The sequence below is a fragment of the Varanus komodoensis genome, unplaced genomic scaffold (assembly GCF_004798865.1).
Source record: "Varanus komodoensis strain SLA01 unplaced genomic scaffold, ASM479886v1 scaffold56, whole genome shotgun sequence".
Classification (NCBI taxonomy): Eukaryota; Metazoa; Chordata; class Lepidosauria; order Squamata; family Varanidae; genus Varanus; species Varanus komodoensis.
Genome location: NW_025336169.1, coordinates 4557443 through 4580691, shown reverse-complemented (window position 1 = coordinate 4580691; position 23249 = coordinate 4557443). Strand labels below are relative to the sequence as shown.

The window sequence follows — 23249 nt, the reverse complement described above, 5'->3', positions numbered from 1 at the left end:
CTCCTTGCAGAACAAGGGAGAGAGAAGGAGAGAGATTTAAAAAGTCCACAATGCCCGTTTCAAAAGAGATTGCAGTGCTCAGCCAATCAGGAGCAGAGATTCACCGTGTGTCACGAGGCCTCTGGCCCACTCTGGTCACTTGAATACTCCCTGAGCACTCAGACTAGCTGTGTGTTTCCTCCAAGATCATAGGAAACAGCTGTTTGGGCAGCACTGAAGTGCATGGTTTTGGCTATGGTAAAGGAACCCGAGAGCCACTCTCCCCACATCCCTCTGGACTCGGGCAGCGCTGGCTCAAGAGGGTTTTTATGGCCGGCCCTTGCCAGAGCCTTAACAGAATTGGTTCTGGGGCAAGACGTTAATCCCCCCACTGTGGGAATCACACTGAGCTGGCCCGGTGAGCTCGTCCGCTGCGTGAGCTGAGAAATGCACACGCCACGGCTCTGCTGTTTTGTGAGGCTGCCACAATATTGCAATCGGAGATTGTGGAAGGGCCACCGGGCTGTTGCTGCGCGGTCAGGACAGCCTTTGGAGGCCAGGGTGGGCCCGGACATCTCGCTGAGCCACCAAGCCCAGTTGCAGCCCACGGGGTGTGTCCGCCTCTCGCTGCCATCCCAGGCCGCAAAAATGGGGTGGTGCCGGCCACGAGGTCGATGCAGATCTTTCTGCTTAGCCCTTTGCTGCATTTCAGGGCCATGCCTGTCCCCAAAGGGGAATTAAAACATGCCTACACAGCCTCTTCATGCTGCACATGCACTTCTGCAGTTTCCCTCTGGACCATCCCTGACTGCTGCTTTTAAAGTCCTGGAGCCACTTTTCACATGCTGCTGCCTCTTTTGGCCCGTAGGTTGTTTAAATTGCAGCAGATTCTCAGAGCTGTTGGAGCGACTCAACTTCCTGGAAGCCAAGGTCAGGATCTCTTCTTATTTTTGGAAGGGGAGGGGGCAGCAGTCTCAGCAAGGGTGCTCTGCCTGGTAAAGCTGTCCTGCCCCTCGAGAGGAAGCCGCTGGAATGGGGCCAGTCAAGAGGCACTTCCCCTTCCTTTAAGAAGGCTTCCTGGCCAGCTGAGCAGCCAGGCACTGCTCTGTAGCTACTGCTGCTGGGAGCAGCCCGATTCCAACCGCCACCTGGGAAGGGACTCCTGGCCCTGAAAAGTTCCTCCAGGGCAGACCAAGACTCACAGGGTTATTGCCCAGTCCCTGAAGCAGCGGCTTTCACAAGGCAGCTCGGTGAACTCGGTAACCCAGGCGTGAACGGCCGTGTGCAAAAAGAAGACAAGGATACTAGAAAAATAGCTTTCAGCTTGAAAAAGCCGACACGTTTCGGCCCAGATTCGGGGCGGGGGGAGCCTTTCTCAGGAGTATCTTTAAAAACATCTTCAGAGAACTTTGGAATATGTATGTATGTATGTATGTTCAAACCCTGGTAGGTAAGAAAATGATTGAAAGCAGGTAAAGCCTGCATGGAGGGGTCTCCTGGTGGCCAGGCAGGTGCTTGGATGCAGCCCCTGGTGGTCCTACTGGCGTGTTGTCCCTGATGCTCCAGGGAGCTGTGGGGCAACAGAGCGGAGTCAGAAACTCCGCAGGGCCTGGGGCAGGATCCCAGGGTTCTCTGGAGCCTCGGGGAGTCATCCCTGCAGCAGGGCATCTTGGTAGCTGTGAGATTGGCTGACACCCCCAAATCCACCTCTTCCGCAGAGGCCTCCCTGGCTTGGCTTGGCCAGGAGCCCGGCAGGTTCATGCATGGCGCACCATCCCAGGTGGAAAGTGGCAGAGAGTCCGGGACCCCCTGAGGACTACCCTTGTGTTCATTGCCATGGGTGGGGCGCGCTCGCAGAGCTTTGCACCGCGTGGTCCCTTTGCACAGCCGTGACACAGCTTTCCTTCAGGGGTTTCCACCACCAGGTTTCTTGGATTGGTTGTGAACATCTGTCTTTTCCCTGCCTTGCGGAGCATCTGCATTTCTGGAAACGTTCACTCTTGCCTTCAGGTAGCAACCATTTCGACCGCGGAGTTCATCCCCTCTGCAATACCCAGCGGACAACTCCCTCTTAAAGGAGGTACCTCTCCCGATTCCTTAGCACTATGGGGCTCTCTACCCGCCCAAGGAAGCCCCGGAGATGAGAACACCAAAAGTAAGTGAAGGGAGGAGATGGCTGGGTTTGCCGGTGGGTGTGCGGGTGGGGAAATGAACAGCTGGGAAGCTGAACTTCTAAAGGTCTGCCTAGCTAGCTGGTGTTCCTAGCTCTGTCTCTCACCATCATCTAAAGACCAGCACGTGGGAATGCCAAATAACTCTTGCTTGGTGGAGGCACCTGGTGTCGGAGGTCCTTCCTCATTGGCTTCCCTTTCTGCTATGTTCTGGTCAAGGCCAGCCTCCTCTGGCCTGCTGCCCTTTTGTCCCGTTGTCCTGCCCTTTGCGTTCTGTGTGTTTTGTTCTGGTCATTAGCTGCATTGGGGGACCCATCGGGACAGAGGGAAACATGCTTGGATGCATAAGACCAGAATGGACCAAGACACCAGCTGTTTGGACAGTTGGATGCCTGGATGCTAAACTTGAGGAAAGGCAAGGAAGCATCTTGAGGGAATGCCCTGTGTCCTCTCCAAGTGTCCCGAAAGGAAGGCGTTGGGGGCGGACGAGGCCCGGCCTTCTTCTCATGAAGGAGGCTGATCCTGACACTGAATCTTTACACCTTTCCTCTAAAAGCAGCCTTCCCCAAGTTGAGAATGTCCAGATGTTCTGGATTACAGTTCCCAACACCCCCAGGCCCGATGGTCCTGTCTGTGCTTGATTGCAGTGGTAATCTAGCACGTTTTAAAAGCAAGCGAAAAGTAAAGCAGGGAAGCATGGGGGGAGCTGAGGGTCTCAGAAAGCAGCCCTCCATAGCATTTCTGCGCTCCAGCCACATCGTGATTTGCACCAGCTTAGCTCCGGTGAGAAAAGCTTTGCCGGTTTGCCAGAAGTGTGGGGAAGCCCATGGGGGTGGGCTCTTGTCGTCCCAGGATTGAGAGAGGGTCCGGGGCGCTTTGCTTGTGCCTGTCAACTCCAGCCAGCCCCTCCGCCTGCCCGCCTGCCCCGTCCAAGTCCCGTGCCAGGATTGCATCAGGGCTGGTGAGAAGCACACCAGGCCAAGGGGCCGCAATTGAAAGCAGCTGGGGCCATCCCGGAGCTGGCTGGCAGCGGCTCCAACTTGGGCTGAAGCTTTCTGCAGCTGGAAGGGTTTATCGGGCCTTTCCTTGCTCTGATGGAACATGTGTTTCTGGTTTGGTGGGTGAGGGGAGGGGAGGGGTGGGGAGGGAGCAATTAACGAAGGAGGGCGCCTGCTCCTGCCTGATTGGAAGGGAGATGCGGGCAGGACTGGAGCAGCTGCTAAGGGCCGCGCATTGCGGGGGGAGAGGTGGTCCCTGCGCGGAATGCGGACAGCGCCTCCCATTCCCCAGCTGTTCGTCACGGACCTCAGAAAAGGTGTCGTGAGCTCTGCACACGGTGCTTGATCAGCAGGCGCTGCTCCCCAGCCGCGTTTCCCCAGGCACAGAACGTGATGCCCGTGCAGAGCTCTGGGTGCCAGAATTGGATCCTGGGGAGCTTCGGAGGCGCTTCGCAACCGAGCCCAGTTGACGGTGCTCGTGTGGGTGAGGCCGCAGAGTCAGGGCTCTGGCACAGCGACGTGTTGTGCCAGCACGTCACATGTTGAGATCACAGACCCCCATGTCTGCCAGGGAAACCTGGAGACCCTTGGAAATGCACTTACAGAAGTTTGCAATTTACAGACTGGATTTCTTTCCTTCTTTAAGGACAGTTTTTCTAACCCTCATGATTCTCAGGGGAGAGATGGAGCCAGCAGGCAGTATTCAGGGAGAGGGAACCTGAACAGTCCTGATAAAAGCTCTCAGCTGCCATTCTTCCATGCTCTATCCACTATCCAAGGGGGAACTGCAGCAAAATGTTGCAGTGTGTTGTCACTCACTCACATGGGGCCAGCCAGCTGGCCCCTATCCTCCTCCAGGACAGTCTAAGCTGTCAGAGGCTCAAACAAGGCCATTTGCTCTCCGGATCAACTTTTCCGTTCTATTTTTCCAAATGGCACTCAACTTGGGATGGGCAAAGCTATCCGTTTCATTTTCTTCTTCAGAATGTTTTATTCCCCAGTCCTTTGCAATCATTTGTGACGTTCGCAAAGATGGGAAAGCTCTTATTATAAAAATGAGCTGGGTAAAATGGTCACACTTCTGCACTGGCCACATGAAGCAATTGCCACTATTCCCCAAAACCATCTGTAGCTGTTAGAGGTATGGAACCTGTCAGAGAAAAAATGGTGTTCGCTGTAATTCAGCCATCACAGAAAAGGTTAAATACATGCGGCTCCAGAGCCAGGTGTTTGAGAGCTAAGTGCTCAGATCTTTGATAGGATGGACAAAACTTCCCAGATTTGCTTTTCTCCCACCTTTTCATTTTTAAACTCTTTCCAGCCTATCCATGAAGACATGGGCAAGTTTTTCAAAGACAAGGTTCTCACGCAGCCTTATACTGAACGTTTTCTTATCCAGCCACAGTGAAAGATAAGGTTCGATTACCATGATGGGGCTGCCATTAACGTGCCTGGATCTAGCCGGGTTCTTATGGTATAATAAGAGTCAGAATTCAGTGGCTCAGGGCAGGGAAGCCCAAAGGCCAAGGCTTTCATTCTCCCGCACCTTGTGCATTTACTTGCACGTGCTGATGGCTCCCTCCTGTTTTCCTTGGATCTGGTTTTGGCTGCGGTCTGGCGGCCATGCAGGTGCTGCGTTCAGTGCTGGGGAGAGCGATGAGCCAAGGACCTGAGACAATTTCCTGTATTGGATATTCCAAATTATTGGCCAGCCGTGGTTGGGACTAGGGTTCGGTGATGCGCTCGGTGGCCCTGAGCCAACAGGACCTGCCTGAGTTTTCTTGGGCACGCAAAGTGATGCATGAACCTCCTCGTTTTCACTGTCGTGGTGAATTGTACCCTGAGCAAATCCACGCCCAGTCCGCTTGTCTCCTCGTAACGTTCCAAGGATGTGCCGTGCAAATCGGCAGCTTCCACCTGTGCGGCCCACCGGCGCTCGGGCAGCTTCCACCCAGCCCAGCCTGCACAGGGCCTCCGGTGCGCTCCCTGCAGGCACCGCGGCTCCTGCAGACACGTCTTTTGCCCCTGCCCAGTTTCCTGCCCCTTGAGATAGTTAATGTTGCTTGGTTTAAAAAAGCATGGTAATGAGAAGGCTAGCACACTGCCGTACGAGGGCTGCCTCCCAGGGATGTGTTTGCCTGGGGTCAAAGCGGTGGCTTTGGGTTTACGCTTAGACCGCATCCTTACGCTCTTGGGCAAGTCATTCCCCTGTAGTCTCACCCATTCACCACTTACGAATGGGCTGCCCGCCTCTCCCCACAGCAGCCCTTCTGAGAGAGTGCCCACAGCACTCCCTCGCAGCTCTAAATGTATCCGCCAGCCCCACATGCTGGACAACCTGTGTGGGGCTCCCACTGAGGGTCACTTCTCCGTGTTCTGCAAGTTCTCCAGGTCCCAGGGAGAGACCGAGGACAGCCACCCCAGGGCGGGATGGTATGTACCCAGGCGGGCCTCCTTATGTCCTAGCAGGCATGGCGCTTCACGAGCCCAGCCCTGTGCTGCTGGAAGACGAGGTGTTTTTGCGGGGGCGTTTCCAGGTGTACGAGGCCAGCCGCCGACACCCGGCGCCATTTCCACGAAGCTGCGCTTCCTGATCCCCCCGAGAGGCTGGATTAGCCCTCTCCCACCTCCTTTCCTTCAGAGCTGTTGGAATGCAACCCCATTCCCTCAGCCAGCATGGACAGGAGGACCAGTGTGGGACCTCAGGCAGACTGGATTTTGCCCCCTGGCTTTTAAAAATGGGCAAGTGGGGAGGGATCCTGCATGTGCCCGATCGCCCAGTCCGCCCGCACAGTGGCCGCGGGCCTGTTCTCTGCCCCAGGTAAAGCTTCCAACACATCCTGGGCGTTGCCAGGCGAGGGAAGGCCAGGTGCCCTGCCAAGGAGCAGGCCCTCCCGCTGGGTGGATGTGGCCACGGCCACGACTGCGTGGCTCCTAGAACAAGATGCAGGCCAGCTCCACAGGCCCGGGGGTTGGTCCAGGGAGCCGGCGATGGGCCGTGGGTCTCAGCAGCCCTCTGTGCAGCCTGGGCAGCCCCTCGGGGCATGCGCAGAAAGCCTCCCCTTCGCTGCCACCCCACCCGTCCTTGTCCTCACACAGAGTGGAAGGGCATGTGGGGGTCGGCAGCAGCAGGGTCTGGGGGGGAGCCGTCGGCCCGGCCAGGCTGGGTGCAGCCGACCTCAGGCACCGTCTCCCCAGTGCCGGCAGCACGCACACGTTCGGCTGGCCGGCTCAGCCACGCTCCGTGGCACAAGGCCCTGCTTGGGCTGCAGCCTTCGCCTGAGTGCTGGCCACTGGCCCGGAAGCGCCTGCGCTCTTGGCGCCCAGTGCAGAGCCCCCAGGCCTTTCCCTCAGGGCTTTCGAGCCACCTGGGCAAGCACAGAGCCTCTCGGTGCCAGGCCAGCCTTGCTCTCCCGGCATGCCTGGGAGTGCCCTCCTGCCTCCTCCTTCCCGGTGGCCCAAGGCGGGTGGAGCCTGAGTCACGTGAAGCGCAGGGCAGAGGCCTGAGGGCAGGGCAGGGCAGGGCAGGGCTCTGGCCATCCCACTTCGCCTGGGCAGGTTGCTCGGACTGACTTGCGCAGGCAGGTGCGGCAGCGCCTGCCAGGCACACACCATGGGGAAGGCAGGCGTGTAAGAAGTCCTGGTTCCAGCCAGGGTGCCTCAAAGTAATGGGGGGCGGCGGGCAGGGGGAGAGCACGGTCCCCGCTGCTGGTGCCCCACTTTAACTCGAGCCCATACATGTCTGCCCACTGCCACGGACGCCCTTTCACCCACATGATCCGGAGCAGGCGTGACTTCCCTCTTTCTCTCTCCACTTCAGGGAAGCTGGCCTCACAAGGACCTCCAGGCCCCATGGGCCCAAAAGGAGAGGCTGGCATCCGGGGCCCCTCAGGGATTCCTGGGGTCAAAGGTCCTGCCGGACCACAAGGTAAGCCTCCACCCTGGCAGGGACTGCAGCTGGACAGCGGTGCCTCACATCGCCCTTGTCTTAGCACTGCTAACAGATCAGCAGTAAAAGCGTCCCTGCTTACAATGTAAAAGACATGACATAGGAGGAAAGCAGAGTGGGGACGAAAGAGAAAAAAGAATAGTAAGTCTTTCAGCAGGAGCGATGCGAGGGCCTACCTCCTCCCCCCGTCTAATTAGGGCAGCCTGATAGAACTTTCTTTCCTGATACAGTCTGGATTTCTGCATTTGTTTTCACAAGACACTTTGGGCCACAGTGAGTGACTGGCCCAGAGTCACCCAGCAAGCTTCAAGATCTGCTAGCACTGGAGCCGGGTCTCCCCAATCCCCACACTGGCTCTCCAAATTGTGCTGCTTTTACCTAAAAGAAAAGGCACCGGATTGGGGCCTTGATCTGGATTAGGGCCCCAGGCCAGTTTCCTGCTGAAAATGGTTGCTCCCCCCCACCCCATCTCAGTTGCTTTCAGCCCTCCAACGTTCGACGTGTTATATTCTGTATTTGAGCAGTAAGGGCATAGAAGGAGACACCCAGTGTTTGTGCAGTCAGGGAATGTGTGGAGGGGTATCTGGCAGTGTCCGGAGTAGGAGACTGAACCAGGTCAGGAGCACGTAGGCACTCTTTTTTGAAAAAGAGCTGAATAGCAGGACATGTAGTTTTGCCCTTAACAGCCTCTTTCCCAGAAACTCAGTCCGCAATCCTATTTGTGTTTAGACCAGAAAAGTGCTGCTAGTCCTCCTATTTTCACAACTCTTCTATAGCAGTAATAGCAAAATGGTACAACTTCCAGGTGTCAGAGAACTGAGTGATAAGTGAAAAATAATAAGTTGAAGTTTAAAGAGACAGATAAAATAGAGAGACGCATCTATAGTTACAGAACTATTTGGAGTGCTGCAGCTTGAGCTGTCTTCTCCGAGGCCATTTTTCCTCAATGGAAAAACATCCTAAACTCCCAGCATGCCCTAGCCGGCCATGCAGGGTAGGAACTGTTGGCATTGTAAGACTTTCGTCTGCCTAAACATGCAGGACTGCAACCTTAGTTCTGTTGGCCTCTCAGAGATGGCACAGGGACAGGAAGAAATTGGTCCGATAGGTTCAAACCAGTGCCCAAACTGAAACTCCATCCCCTTCTGAAATCTGCACGTCTCTGAGTGTTGCAATGGAATAAAAATGCATGTAAAATTTGTGTGTTAGGGAAATACACACACCCGCATTTGTATATTTATGAAAGTAACAGTAAAAATGCCGTATATGTACACATGCATTGTTGCTGGCAGATACAAGCTGCGTGCAAAATGGAATGTGTACTGGCAAAACAAAACAATTACCAGAGATTCTCAGTTCAGAACAAACTGAATTTAAGGATGGATGAACCAGAAGCTGAAAGGGGGAGCTTCCTCCGTCAGGCAGATATTCCAGGCAGTTGCCCTCTGGGGTGAGGATCCGTGCTGAGCAGCCTGCAGGAACTCTTCCCTCTGGGCTGGTGAGCGGAGGCCCCAAGTTCCTCTGGTGGGAATTCCCAAAACTGCTTTCCCATGTGGAAACCGGTCGGGACCACGAGGCGACTTTGGTGCACCAAAAGACCCACCTGCGCAGGAGTCACCCTGCCTGTCTCTGTATGACTGTGTGGTCTTTGTAAAATCCTTTGTGTGTGTGATTGTGTGGCCTCTCCTCGTTTGTCTTACACTTTAGACACGATGGATGCAGCGGTGCAGGGGGAGAGGGAACATGGGAGTGGGGGGAAGCAGTTTGGGGGCTTTTTTCAGGACAGAAGGACGCCATCAGAACCCCACTTGCTCTGGCAAGTCAGTGAGTTGATAACGAGGCTTTCAAGCTGTGTTTCTGACTGCTCAACAGAAGTCAGGACATGAGGACAATAACTGAGCAGAGACTGAACGCGCCTTCACTCCTTTTCCTTGACTGAGGTCCCTGCTTGCCAGTGCAGCTGAAATGGCAACACCTCTTCCCAAGACCGGGGTGCTTCACGTTCCTGATTGAAAGCAGAAGGCTGCACTGCAGCTTTTGGTGAAGTCCGACGTGTTTTCCAAGTTGAATCTATGTTGGCTTTCCCCAATCTGGTGCCCTCCAGATGTGCTGGATGATCACTCCCAGCATATCCCAGTCATCTGGCACATCGGGGAGGCTCCAGGTTGCAGAAGGCTGGTCTGTGGAGTTGGAAGGGAGCATGTGGTAGGCATGTTGTGAGCAGAGCCAGCCAGAGCCGGGGGTCAGACTAGATGGCCTGGGAGGCCCCTTCTGAGTCGCTGTTTCGATGTATCCCTGGGTTCAGCGGAGTTTTCTCCTGGACAACTGGCACAGGAGCGCTGTCGCGCTGCAACAGAATGGCTCAGACACTGCTCACGAGGGGGGGGGGTGCATGTGTGCGTGTGCTTCCCACTCCACCGGTGGATGGAACGGGACTGCCCAGGGCCGGTGGATAGTGGGTGGCCATCATTCCAGGTTGCCTGTCTTCTGTTTAGTTTGGAGTCAGGCTCATTCCAGAAACACCAGGCAGAGAAGGGAGCCCCTCTGGAGCTCTCCTCCTCTGTAAAAGCCAACCTTTTGGGGCAGAAGAATGACGCGTGCCTCCAATTTTAATTCAGGGAGGAAAAGCCTGCCTCCGCTATCAAATTCTGGATGCCTGAGGCCTTCAGTTGACGAGCGCCAAGACTACACTGGGGATGAGTCCCTGTAGCTTTGGGTTTGCGGGGTGGGTGGGGGACACATGAGGGCATCCCCATGCAAATTGGGCCAGGGAGTCGAGCTCGCAGGGGGGCTGGAATTGCTTTTGGCAGGGAGGCTGCCACCTCCGTGGGCCTGCTTAGCATTTATTGGGTTTGGAAGCCATCCCAAAGAAAGTCGCCTCCGGCCCTTTGGAGGTCTACACGAACCAGCCAGCCCAGCCCCTTCCCTTCCCTTCCCCTCCCCTCCCCTCCCCTCCCCCAAGTCCCCCCCCCTGCCCGCCCACTCTCCTCCCGAATCCCCACTCCTTTGTTGTAGACCTCCCTGGGCTGGAGGGGGATGAGCAGGAAGGGCCGCCTCTGCCAGATCCCACCCCTCCCTGCGCCCTCCTGCCTTTAGCTGCAAGGGGGACGGGGCCAACACTGCCTCTTTCCCCCTGGTAAGCCTGGAGCGTTTAACAAGCAGCGCAGGCCGGATCCAAGGCATCCAGGCCAAGCTCCCGCTTCCCCAAGTGCCCGGCCACACGCGGCCTCCTTCCCCTCCGCTGCTCTCCAGCGCCGCCTGAGCTGCCTCGGAACACGCCTGCTGGCCCTTGAGGAAGAGTCCATCTGCCTCGAGCTCATGCGTTGCAGATGACCCTTCCTTTTTGCTCCCCTGCAGTCCTCCCGCCCACAGAAGTTCCGCTTTGGGTCATCTTGGGTCAGGCTGCAGAACGAGGAGCCGCCGCTGCTCCTCTTGCCGAGTGGGGAGCCAGCGTGTGCTGCCGGCAGGTGCCCCACGTCGGCAGGGCTGTCGCTGCCTCCCGCCTGAGAGGATCTGCTCCTGCGCAGGAGGTGGGAGCTGATTCGGCCCCCTGCCGCCCTGGCCGGGGAGGTCCACTCTCAGGCAGTGGCTCTGGCTGGCTGGGCCTCCCCTCAGGGCTCCGCCTGGCCCCTTCCTGAGCCCGGGGCTCTTGCCTGCTCTGAGGTAGGAACTGGGGACCATGGAGCAGTGTGGCACTGCTAAATGCCCCCGGCCCTGTTCAGGCAGGAGGCCTCGGCCAGCGACTGTGGGGTGGATCAGGCGCCCGGAGACAGGGTGGGGCAGCGCTGTGGGGTGGATCAGGCGCCCGGAGACAGGCTGCCCCATCAGCTCTCCTGTTCCGCCCTGAGTGTGGGCCTGGGACTCCAGCAATCTGCCTTCTGGTTCCTGCTCAGCCATGGAGCCAACCGGGTGACTCTGGGTCAGTCACAGGTTCTCAGCCCGGCCTGCCTCTCAGGGTTGTTGTTGTGAGATCAAAAAGAGGAGGAGGTTTATGTAAGCTGCCTTGAGCTCCTTGGAAGGACAAAAGGTGCGATATAAACATAGTAAATTAATAGAGATTGCTGTTTGCGCAAGCATTTGCTGCCATTGGAGAGAACCATGTCCTGTGATGGTGCCCCCTGGCGGTGCTGCCGGGGGGGGGGGAGATGGGGAGGAGGAGCCCAGCAGCCATGATGCGTGTGATCGCCTCTCAGGCGCCTTGTGGGTGCTGGCCCCGGACCACCGTGGCGCTTGGCCGGCAGCAGGGGCCGCCGTGTGACCTCCCCCCCCCCGCCATGCCGCTTATCCCCTTTGTGTGGCAGCCCTAGCTCCACCCCAGGCAACGTGTGAAGGCCACGTCCTGGGCATGCGCCTTGGAAATCTGGTGGGAGCCTTGTCCCACTGGGTTGTCTCTTAGAAAATCAAGATGAACTGTATTCCCATCGGATGCAGTTCAGTTGCACGAAGCCTTTGGGGGCCATTTCTTCATGCTTGCCTGGTCTGCGGCGACGGCCTTAAACCAGGCGCCCTGTGGCCCCGGGGGTGTTTTGGCCTGCAGCCTCCACTGGCGGCAGGGCCCATCGCGAGGGTGCCGGGAGTGCGTCTCCAAGGGCCAGCTCCTGCCTTAGCAGCCTCCCACAACTGGTGGCTGGGAATGCTGGGAGTGACGTGCCCCGCTCTTGGGGGCGTTTAAGAGGTTCACAGGCCCAGCAGCTGCCCAAGGAAGCAGGATGCAAATGCGGCCGAAAAATCTTGTGTCTTCTTTTCGTGCGGCAGAATCTGGGCCCTTCCTGCAGTGCCTCGGGTGCGTTTGGACAGTCCTGGACGGTTAGCCTGTATTACCAGGGGGTGATCCTGGGGCTGCTGCAGCGAGAGATCCAAAGGGCCCTGCCGTTCTCGGGTACGGGAAGGGCAGCTGCTGGGACTGGCTGTCTTCTAGCCAGTTTTCAGAGTCCTTGCTCCACCCATTGTTACTTTCCTTTCCCTTGTTTGTTTCTTCCGAGAGGCACAAAGCAGCAACCTGAGCATCCCTTCGCTTCCATTTTACCCTCACAACAGCCCTGTGAGGCAGGCTGGGGCTGCAGATCCCTGATTGGACCACAGTCGCTCAAGTGAGCTTTCTGGCCAGGTGGGCAGTGCCTGGAACGCCCCCTTGGAGCCTCCTCGTGCCCCCTTTGGCCTCTCCAGGCTTCCATGCGCACCCACAAATGATGGAAACCCCATGCCCTGGTACCCTTAGCTTTGCAATACAAAAAGCAACACCCTCGTTTCCCATACATTATGCAAAGATGTGCAGTTTCTCAAAGTGTGCGCAGGGGGTCCCGACTTCACCCAGCGCTGCCAGGACAAGGGATGGGGGGCTGCCTCAGAGCCTCTTGTCCCCTCCCCCGGCTTCTGAGCTTTCTGCCAGGTCCTTCCACACACTTTCAAGCAGCTCTTCCCAAGAGGAAGGGCCTATTGCTTGCTTTTATTTTCATCATTCCAAAATGAAACCTGGGAGTCTCAGGGAGCTGGAAGCTTTGCCTGCAAAGCCGCGACGGATCCTAGCGTCCTCCCTCTGTGGTTCACTGAGGCCGCTCTTTGCCCTGGGCAGAGCCCCCAAACAGTGGCAGCTGCTCCTGCTCTTCACCTGTCCTTTTCATATTTTTGCCCAGGTCCTCCTGGCCCCCCGGGTCCTCCCGGAAGAGATGGCGCAAGAGGGTTACCTGGGGAGAAGGGCCCCCCTGGACCACCGGGGCCTCCAGGCCCACCGGCCCCAGTGGGACCAAAGGTGGCACCGATCCCCGATCAGGGTAAGTGAGGGGCATCCCAAAGGCTGGCTTGTTCAGACCCTTTAACTGTTTGGGTTTATGGTGAGTTTTGCTCCCCCACAGGTGGGCGGGTGGCTGAGGGGCTGCAAGTGGGGGATTCTGAGCTGCTCTCGGAGGGGACGGGTTCCTGTGATGGGCAGGGACAGAGACAAGCAGGGTGCCCTCAAAATACAGAGACAGCAGCCTGTGGTGCGTTCGAGGGCCCTGGGGCAAGACGCCCCTGGTGGCCCTCTCCCCAGTGCATCGCAGCACCACGGTCTCCTCCTCTTCCTCAGGGGACCACTGGCTTGCCTGGCAGGCAGAGTGCCACAGAGCATGGAGGCCGTGGCATCCCGCACCTTCCCACCACCGCTGGTCTCAGCACGAGGCAGGCTGACCAGCAGTTAGTCCAGCAAGAGAGGAGGAGCAACTCCGGGGGCCCGTGCTGGTGCCCAGCCGTACCTGCTGTTGGCATCGGCTCTGAGCTTTGCCTCCCTGGACAAGCACGTGTGTTCTCCGTCCTTCACGAGGATCCCAAAGCTCGCCAGCTGGAGCTGACTGCACCACACTGGCCCAGGCCGCGGCTGAGGGACAGGAGCACGGCTCCTGAGTTGCTACAGATCAGGGACCGAGCAAGCCTGACATAGCCGTGAAAAGGCTCTGTCTGCTGCTGCTGCTGCTGCTGCTGCTACAGACTGTCTTGCAAAGCCCCCGGCAGCCTTGTGCTTGATCCTCGTCACCCCCGCCAAGACGGAGGTGCAGGCTGGCCGCGGTGGAAGTCAGCATCTCTTCCTTGGGAGCCTGTGCTGCAGGGTGGCCTTGCTTCACGCTCAGGCTCGTGTCCTCCCCCGCACCTGATCTTGCCCTCTCTGTGTTGCAGGGGACCCCCTCCTGTCCAACACCTTCACTGAAACGGGCCTCACCGGGCCTGCTGGACCTCCTGGGCTCCCCGGACTGACCGGTACGTCTCTTCTTTAGCCATGCACTGACCCTTCCTTGGAAAAAGAGAAAATGAGGGTTTGTGCAGTGTGTATGAGCAGGAGCGGATCAATGTGTGAGAAATGCTTCTCTGCCTCTCCAAACCCGCAGAGTGTCGTGCCGTCCCATGAAACCAGTTGGCAGCTGACTTAAGATTGTGAGCTTATGGCATTTATTACTGCAAGGCAGCAGCTGTGACCGTTTTAGTTTTACCAGTTAGACAAATCTGTGGAAGAAAGAGATCTTATCACAGCCTCACTCAGCTTGGTGCGCTCCCAGCATTTCTTACCGTTTTCTGTGCTGGCTGGGGCTGATGGGAGTTGAAGTCCAAGTGTCTCGGGGCGGGAAGGCTGGCTCATCAGCACCTTTGGACCGCTGCAGCGCTCTCGCCCTCTTCCTGCCACCTCTCCCTTCTCTCCCCTCCTGTCTCCCCTCCTTCCTCAGGCTGCTGGGGAAAGCGTGTGACCGGACGGCTTGCAGGGGCTTTGAAGGGTGGCTTGGTGGCCCGTGCAGCCCCGTGGCTGCAGGGTGGCCTGCTGGCGGCTTCATTGGGCCTCCCGAGCGCAGTGGCGCGCTCTGTTCTTAAGCATGCCAGCGCCTTCTGTGCCCGAAAGGGTCTGCAAAGGAAGGTGCCTGACCGCCGGCCGGTGTCCTTGCCGGGCCCTGGAGCCCAGCAGACTGCTTCATGCGGCAGTGGGCGCTGCCTTTCTGGGGAGCTGCCCGGGCAGGTGCCTCCTGGGGCAGCCCCGGAGGAGCCGCCTGCCAGTCGATCCACCACAGAGGGCTGTGCTGCCTTCCCCCTGCACAGCTGGGGTTCGACTGGCCTCTGGTGGTGCTTTGGGTAATTGCGCTTCCCGTAGCGGAAAAGTCGTGGCCAGGTGCAGGGATGTGTGGAGCTTCCGTGGGATGCGAGAAAATTCCTGCCTGGATTTCCTCGGAGGTGCTTGGATGGGTCCCGTGAGTTCACAATGCTGCAACGAACGATACCATTCTCTTCACGGGTTGTTCCAAGCACGGAGTCACCGTGAGGACTAGGAACCTCTGGTTTGCTTTTTCTCTGGAACTAAAGGAGAGCAGGAGCCCTCCCCAGAATGCCCTGCCGCCTCTCCCTTCTGCGCTGTTTCTGTGCTCTCCCAGGACTGCAGAAAGCCCAAGAGACCCTCAGCTCCTGGCCCAGGTGGCCCGGACTCTGTGCCAGTTGCGGAGCTTGAGGCATCCTCTCAGCGCCCCCTCCCCAAATGCCCCCTCCGTGGTTGTGGTTTCATTTGCTGCTCCTCTGGGGCCATTCTGCCCGGCTCCTGTGGAGGAGCGCCGAAGGCACGGAGGGGTCATGTCTGTTTCTCCTCGCCCCCCGTGCCACTCCCTTCTTGGAGAAAGCAGGCTTGCTTGTATCCTGGGCCCCAGCCCAGCCCTTGCAGGCGCAGCTGTCTCGCCTGCTGGCCAGAAGAGTTGCTGAGCGGCACCCGAAAGCGTCTCTCTCCTTCTAGGGCCCCCGGGGCCGGCTGGAGCACCTGGTCCACCAGGACAGGACGTAAGTACGCCACTCCTCCGGCGAGGGAGCGATATTTCCAGGGGAGGCGGGGCATGGAGTGTAAATTTGTCTGGGTGGCACGTGAAGGCAAGCCCACCAAGGCTGCACTCCCTGAACCTGCGTGTGAACTCAGGTGCAGAGAGACTGTGGTTTTCTCATTGTCCCAAATAACTTGCAGAGCACGGGGAGAAACGCACACGTGTTAGGAAAATGCGCGCGCCTGGTGGGTGAGATATGGGGCTGAGGAGCTACGTGATGCACGGCTGGGGGCAAAAACCCCACGAGGTGTGGCTCGAGGTGCAAGCCTGCAGGGGGGCCCCGGGCTCGGTGGCAGAACACGAGCTGTGCCTGCAGAAGACCCTGGAGTTAGTTCCCAGCACCCGGCTTCAGCTCTTACTGAGCTTCCTGAGTCGCGTTCCCTGCACTCGGCTCCAGGCAGTTCTTTCTCTGTTCTGCATGAGCCAGGTGGATTTCTTGGGCAGCCCCACAGACGAGCCCCTGCAGCAGTCCCCAGTGGTGCTGCTCAAAGAATCTGGATCCCCATGGCCCCGGTTGGGGCCTGGCGCATGGCGGCCGCATATGTGGCCGCACGGAGAGCATGCCCTTCGGAGCAGGGCTCAGCAGCAGGAGTTGTCAGCCCTGCTGCCAAGTGGGAGGGCAGGTGGGGCGGGAGGAAAGGCGGCTTGTTAATGAGGTTGCGGTTCGTTTCAGGGAAGCCCCGGAATGCCCGGTGCTGACGGTGCGGCTGGCACCCCTGGGGAAAAAGGCGAGAGAGTGAGTACCCACCTGCCGCCCCCGCCCTTCACCAGGCCCCAGAGGACCCCTGGGGGACCCAGTCCCTGGAAGGGCCCAACTGGGCAGGCACGGGGTCCCTGGAGCCTAGGCGGGTTACGCCCACCACCTTTGGGCTGGCATCCAGGAGAAGGGAGTGGGGCCATGTGAATGGAAAGGGGCAAAGCTTTATTCAGAGGGATGAAGGCAGGGTCGGGGTTTGCTCTCTCCATCTCTCAGGCCCTGCCGGGGCCCTTCGGGGGCCATCACAGACGCTTGCCCTTGGCCCCTTAAAAAAAGGAAAACCAGCCTGCCTAGGAGTGCAGGTGGCCCAGTCGAGCCTCCGTGTGATTTCCAACAGTGCTCCAGGTGGGGAGGCACCATGTCGGTCGCATGCTGTGCCTTGGCGCACAGCGACAGAGGATGCGAGGTGGGAAACAGGAGTCGTGCTGCGCTCTGGCCTCTGGGGCTGCTCAGGGGCCCCTCCAGAGCGCCGCTGCTGACCCAAGCCTGGCCACCAAGGGAGCCTGCCGGGTGCCCCAAGAGAGGAGACGGCTCTTTGCATCTGGCTGCCATGCACGTGAAGCCGGCCCTGGCTGAGGAGCGGCGTCCCCCCAGCCCTCTGTGGCCTTCAGCGAATCAAGCTTGCAGGGCTCTTGGGAATTCTTTGCAACCCGTCTAAAAGAGCAGACAGACAGACGGGGGGACAGACAGAAAACGACCTCTCCTCTTTTTATTTTACACAGGGTTCTCTGTCCAGTGGCCTGAAGGTTCTTCTCAGTAGTCAGAATCAGCCAGGCCATCTTGGCAGACAGCCCCTTTCTATCTTCCTGCAACAGGGGTGGGGAACCCCAGGCCTGTGGGCCACTTCTGGCCTGCCTAGCTCTCGGTCTCTGCCACCTCCTCTGCCCCCACCCCTTCGGCCAGCCAGCAGGTGCCTTCCTGACCTTTGGACATTTCCCTGTTTTAAAAGGCTGAAAGGCCTCCCTGATTAGCAGCATCAAGGCCTCAGTGTGAAACAGCCTCAACATCTCTGCCTTAGCACCTTCACAGCTTCCTGGCGCTGCAGGTTTCCGATTCGGGTGCACTCCCTGCCCCACAAGATTGTCGGAAGAAACGGCTTCTCTTGCTCTTACGGCCTTGCAACAGCAATGTGCAGAGCAGGTATCGCTCGTGCTGCTGCCTTGCCTTAAAAGCATAGCTGCAGCGGTCACATGCAAGTTGGCAACCCACATCTGCCATGCAACCCAGGTCAGGAGCCCCAGCTGCTTCAGCTGGAGTAGGAGAAGCTGTCCCCAGAGCTTGCTTTCCGAGCCAGAGCACCTTAAGGAGCAGACGTCTCCCTCCAGGCTGGGATCCAGCCCTCGCACGGGCTCTCATGTCCGTCGGTGTAGCCAGAAGGGCCAGGGCAGGCTCCGGGCCGCTCATGCCAGCAGGCCGGGCTGCCGAGCAGAGGCGGAAGAGGCTTTAGCCAGGCGCCCGCAGTCCAGGGAGCGAATCGGGGCACCCGGCAGAGTCTCACCTTTGCTTCTCTCATCTTCACCTCTCTTGTAGGGGCCACAGGGGTATCCTGGCCGCAGAGGTCTGGACGGAGAGCGGGTAAGTGGGTGGGGTGGTGGAGAAGACGTACTCTTTGAGGAAAGACCAGAGGTGCCCGGGCTGCCTGCGGCAAGCCCAGCCCTAACTGGCACCTTCTCTTGGGCCTTTTGAGAAAGGTGACCTTCCGGGGGGAACCTTTCCCTTGGGACGCCGTCTGCCAGGTCCCTGCCCCAGCGGAGCCTTAACCCTGCTGCTTGCGGGGCGGGCAGTCTCTCCTGTACCTCCTGGAGAGAGGGACAGTTCTGCTGCTCCAGAGCCCCTCCCACCTTGGGCCTTGCATGCTGAGCGGCATAACTTCTGCACGGTCCTCCCAGCCGGTTGCGCTGGCCTGCAGTTCCCATCAACCCCAGCCAGCCAATGGCCTGGGGCCCTCAAGCACATCTGGAGGCCAGTGTGCCCGGGAAAACTGCGATAGCATGTGGAATGGCCAGATGCTGATCGAATGATCAAAATGCGGGACGCCGCTTCCTCGCCAGCCCTGTTCACCTGTCTCTTCTTTACCCCTTCTTCTGTGCCCCTTCTGTACCCCTTTTCTGAGGGAGATGCCCTTGAGATGTGGCACCCCCGGCAGCCACCGAATTTGCCCTAAACGGTCCCCTGGCCGGGCTGAGCTCCGCCATTCCCATCGCTCCCTGTAACAGGAGGAGCAGGAGTGCCGGCTTCGTCCCCTAACACCTTCTCTTGCTCGGTTGCAGGGTGATCCGGGCCCCAAAGGTGAACCAGGAGAGAAGGGCACCTGGGTAAGCTCTGGGCAGTAGCAGCCCCCATGTGTCTCCCCCTCCCCACTTCAGCCTCCCCCCCTCCGTGGTTCTCAACCCCGCCATGCCCTGGGACCAGCTGACCTTGCAAGAAGCACCCCCCCAGGCCAGAAGGCACTCGCTTTGTTCAGCCATGGGCCTGGCTGGCTCTCCCAGGGGTGGGGGGCATAAAAGGGGTGGATCAACAGGCCCCTCCCCATCCCTTGAGGCCCCTCCAGGTCAGCCTGTTGCAACTGGAACTGCAAGAGTGCCTGGGGCATTTGGAACACTAGTGGAGACTGAAGTGTCAGACACTGTATTGATCCGAGCACATGACAACCCCCTCCTCCAAAATTATCCAAATTCTGGGCTAAATTTAGTGGTCCGCCCCAGGAGCATTGACCTTCAGGTCTGTGGCCAAAGCTGCCCCTCTGGGGTGCCCCAGGGGGCCACGTCCCGAGCCACTGCCCCCGCCCTCACTTTTTCCTGGCTGCCACTCACTGGCGATTTCCTGGACTTGTGCCACTCCCCCCCCCCCGAAAGTTGAGTCGCCTTTCCTAGGAGTACGTTCCCAGCAAGAGTTCATTCCCATTGTGCAGCCCCACTGCTCCTGCCCTTGATCCACCGCCCCCACTCCAGGGAGATTTGTGGGGTGGGGGTATGGATTATGCGAATGAAGTCCCTTTGCAGAGACTTTTCCACCTTCCATTCTCCTCTTGCAAACTCTAGAGAGAGGGCAGGTGCCTCTGTAACTGCCCGGACACAGTGCACATTTTAAGCCTCATGACACGGCCAAAAGGACTAGAAACCCTCTTTTTAAAAAACCAAAGCAGAATAGCTAGGGGATACTAAATGCCACATTTTGCATGGTGCCAAGGAAAACCGAGCACAGCGCTCCTGAAGCCGGCAGGCCGGAGCTCTGGGTTGGGAAGTGTGGGGCTCTTGCTGGCAGGCACAGAGGAGAGCCTGAACTTACCGATGCTTTTAAGAGCCGCTTGATGATCGGAAGTCCCCAGGCTGTGGAAAGCGTCACAGTTCAAGCTTGGGGTGTCTTGTCTTCTTGGCCACTTGGCTTCCCTAGTCTCAGCCTCTTTTGTAAGAGCTCTCCCCTCCTAGCTCTTTCAGGTGGTGCTCCGCCTCGCTGGCCCTCTTGAAATACGGCCAGTGCTTGGGCTGACCGTGTCTCTGGGGCGAAGACTGCAACCTGCTCCTTTTCCTTGACAGGACCCCTGCCCTTTGATGCCTGCACGGCAGGCAGGGATTCAACAGGCGTTGTTATGCATTTGTGCCGGCTCGTGTCTCAAGTCAGAGCCTGCTGGGGAAAAGGGCACCCAACCGATGGCGGGATGCCTCTTGCCCAAAGGAGTAGTCCCTGTTGCATGGGGGCTTCCCTCCCCCCCGCAGGGGGAGTCAGATTCAAGGGCTGCCGTCTTCCACCCTCTCCGACGAGAGCTGGCCCAGGGATCCCTCTCGCTGCGGCTCCCTGAATGGGCACACAGCCTGGGCCGAGCTCGTCCTCAGGGGGCTGCTCTTCCGCCGGGACAGGGCTGTGATGGGGAGAGGGAGGGCTCGGGGGCAGAAGGCCCCGGGTTCGGTCCTCGCCGCCACTGGCCCAAGGGATCTGGGTGGAGGAAAGTCCTCTCGCTGTCCCAGCACGCCGGAGACGCTGCCAGTCCAAGCCCGGGAGCTCTGCTGCCATTGGGCCTGGCTACCTTCCCGCACTAACCAGATGCTTGGCCCGTCTTGCCCAGTATTGTCCATGCTGATGGGTTGTTGCACTCTGGGGTTTTTTCCCAGGCCCCCGAGACCCCAGAAATTGCACCCGTTGCCCCTTCAGGGCACTACCAGCGAGCCACGGCTCTTCCTCAAACGCAAAGGGACACTTCATGCATTCGTGACTGGCTGTAGCTGCCATCCGGGACATGGCTGTGAGCAGGAGTGCAGGCCAGAAGGCCCAGAGCGGTGGCAACAGGAGGGGAAGCGCCTGGGTGGGGATTTCTGGGTACTCCTGCCTTGGGCGGTGAGGCGGGCGCCATCACCGTGCCCTTCTTGGCCCTGCGACAAAAGCCCACCTTGCCCCAGGAGGCCTTTCCTTGTGCACCAGGCCTGGCCTGGCGTTGTTGGCTTTCAGAATGCTGCCGACGTGTTGTTGTCTCAGCCTCATACCGTCCTCTGCTCTAGAATCCGCGTGGATGTGGAGCTGCCCAAAATGCTGCAAGGGGATGGGTGAACAGCAGGCCGGGCGCGACAGACACGCGCCTCAAGCTGCCCTCTGGGAGGCTCTGCAAACCATCGCACGCCCCTGGCATGGGAATGCGCGGCACACACCGCTTTTGGGGGGGGGGTGAGAGAGAACCGTGGGCCATGAGTCCCTTGCAGCCCAGGCATGCGTGAGCCATCCCTGGGGACCTCCTGCCTCCTGCCCACCTGCCCGCCTCCTGAAGGTGCCCCTGGCCCAGAGCTGCTGGGGCTCGCAAGGGCGGTGGGTAGCAGCACCCAGGAGGGGAACTGGGCCGCAGTGCCGTGAGAGTAACCCTGGGCAGATGCTGCTGGGCTTGCGTCTGAGTAGACGGCTAGGACGTGCACTGTGCGCTCAGCAGGGCTGCCAGAGTGAGGGATGCAATTCGCTCGCACAGAAACCAGGGTGGAGCCGTTGGGTGCACTTGTCTGGGGACTCTCTCTGCCTCTGTCTGTCTGTCTGTCCGTCCGTCCGTCCTCAGACCCACTCTTCCATTCTGCACTGGGGAGGTGTCTGGCACCCAGCACTCCTGCGTCCTGCCTTTCCCCCTGGAGGAAGGACCGATTTTGTAGGGTGCTTCTCCACCCACACAGGCCGCTGTGTTTGATTTTGCAGATGACCAAGGGGAGAATTTCCTGTAGGGCAAAAGTAGAGCTTCGAAAAGAGACTAAGAGAGCCTCAGCTATGGGGTGGTATAAAATTAATTAATTTATTTATTAACCTTGCTTGACAGACATCCTTTCCATTTAACAGACAGTCGTTCGTCCCCCCTCCCCCCCACTTTTGCCAACTTTCAGACTAGGCAGAAATTGGCCAGACGATGGCTCTAAGAGTGAAGAAGACAAATACTTTCTACTAATGCCCGAATTTCCATGAGGCCGGCGTTCTCCAGTATGGCACCCTCCACATAGGCTGGACTGCAGCCCCCATAATTCCTCTGCTAGCTGGAGGATTATGGGATCTGGATGGTGCCTTGTTCAGCATAATGGAAAGTTCCTCCAGACTCCCAAAAGGAAGAAAATCTCTGCACAGAGAAAACCAGCCGGTCAGGCAGGCTAGAATTCTTGTTTTCTGTGTGGAGGGAATATTCCGCGTGATCCCTCCTTCCGGCTGTCATCTGAGATGACAGGGGAGGCCTGTCATGTGAAGCGCCGACAGGCATTGATACAGCACGATTGATTGTTCTAGGCTAGTCTCCCCTACGGATGCCAGTGGGGGCAGAGACAGCTGACCGGAACTGTGGGGCCACGGAATGGGGAAGGGACAGTGGGGCTCGTGCCCCCTTTGCTCACTTAAAATTGTTCTCCAGCCCCTGGTGCTGCGACACCCTGCAGAGTAGAGCTGGTGTGTCTCGTCCAGGTTGCTGCGTGGCCTCTCCACAGCAGGGACCAGTTTTTGGGCTAGTGGAGGGTGCTGGCCCAGCTCCAGTTTGGGGAGCCCTGTGCTCGCTGCTGGTTTTCTCAGGAGGCCCAAAGAACCATGCTCTTGCATCCCGCCCAGCTGCCCTTCCATGAGACCATGGTCCACAGTGAGGATGGATATGTTTTGGGAGGGGTGCTTTCTCCCTGGGAATTGGTGGTGGTGGTGAAGCTGACACAAGAACGAGCACGTGGAAAACAGAAGCCTTGTGTGAGTTTTCAGAGTGCCTCCGGAAGCCAGCTGGAGAACGTGGGCTTCTCTTGTCTAGAGATGCACCGAGTCGCATCCTCAGCCTCACATATAATTTGGCCCTAAGATGGAGTTTGCCACCTGCAGTTTTTCCGAGTACTTTTATTTATACTTTTCCAAAAAACCCGCTGCCCCGCCCATTAAGGGATACCCTTTTAATCCATTGGAAGGACTTGACTCTTGTTTAATCGCATCATCAAACCGACTGCGCATCTCAGCCCTGCTCAGACTCCTCGCTTTGGGAGGTGAATGCCACATTCCGCCCTGGGCTGGATCGCTGGGTGCCCCACAGCTCTCCCGGACAGCGGGATTATCCAGAAGTTTCACTACGGCACTCATCCTGCCCAGCCAGTGCGGCTGGTATCTGCTGCCGAGGAAGCCCATTCCGGGGCGCTGTGACCCCTGCATCATCTCAGCGCTCCGTGGGGCAGCACTTAATGGCCAGCCGTGCCGAGGGACTGGAAATGGGCACTTTTGCAGGGGCGCAGGGTCGGAAGGCCTCCTGGGGAAGGTTCTTTTCGCAGCAGAAGTGCGAGGTGCCGGCCATGCCACTTTGCTCCCTTCCTTGTGTGTTTGTGCTTGTCCGGCGGGTGATCAGCTGCAGGAATCGGGTTGCTCTGCCTCTTTCCCCCCCCATCTGTACCACCCATGGCATCGCTACATTCCGCCCCACCGCCGCAACTAACCCCACGCATGTGCCTCGCACCCTTTCTGCCTGCACACCTGCCTTGCCGATTCCGTGGGGATGGAGACCAAGGCCATGCCGCCTCGTCACCCTCCCAGGCTGCCGCGCTTGGGGCTCAAGGGCTCCCTGTCCTCCTCTGCTTTGGAAGTGGAGGACCGCGTGGTGCCTTTCAGGGG

The 23249-nt window shown here is 58.6% G+C and overlaps 1 protein-coding gene across 1 annotated transcript in view; it reads left to right on the top strand.

Moving 5' to 3' along the window:
- Positions 1-23249, top strand: part of EMID1 (EMI domain containing 1) — a 64222-nt gene that overhangs the window by 33309 nt on the left and 7664 nt on the right. The window contains exons 5-13 of the mRNA XM_044448892.1: positions 848-909; positions 1990-2134; positions 6969-7076; positions 12731-12868; positions 13746-13826; positions 15331-15374; positions 16086-16148; positions 17700-17744; positions 18440-18484. Coding sequence (XP_044304827.1) covers positions 848-909; positions 1990-2134; positions 6969-7076; positions 12731-12868; positions 13746-13826; positions 15331-15374; positions 16086-16148; positions 17700-17744; positions 18440-18484 — 731 coding nt within the window. The remainder of the gene's footprint in view (positions 1-847; positions 910-1989; positions 2135-6968; positions 7077-12730; positions 12869-13745; positions 13827-15330; positions 15375-16085; positions 16149-17699; positions 17745-18439; positions 18485-23249) is intronic.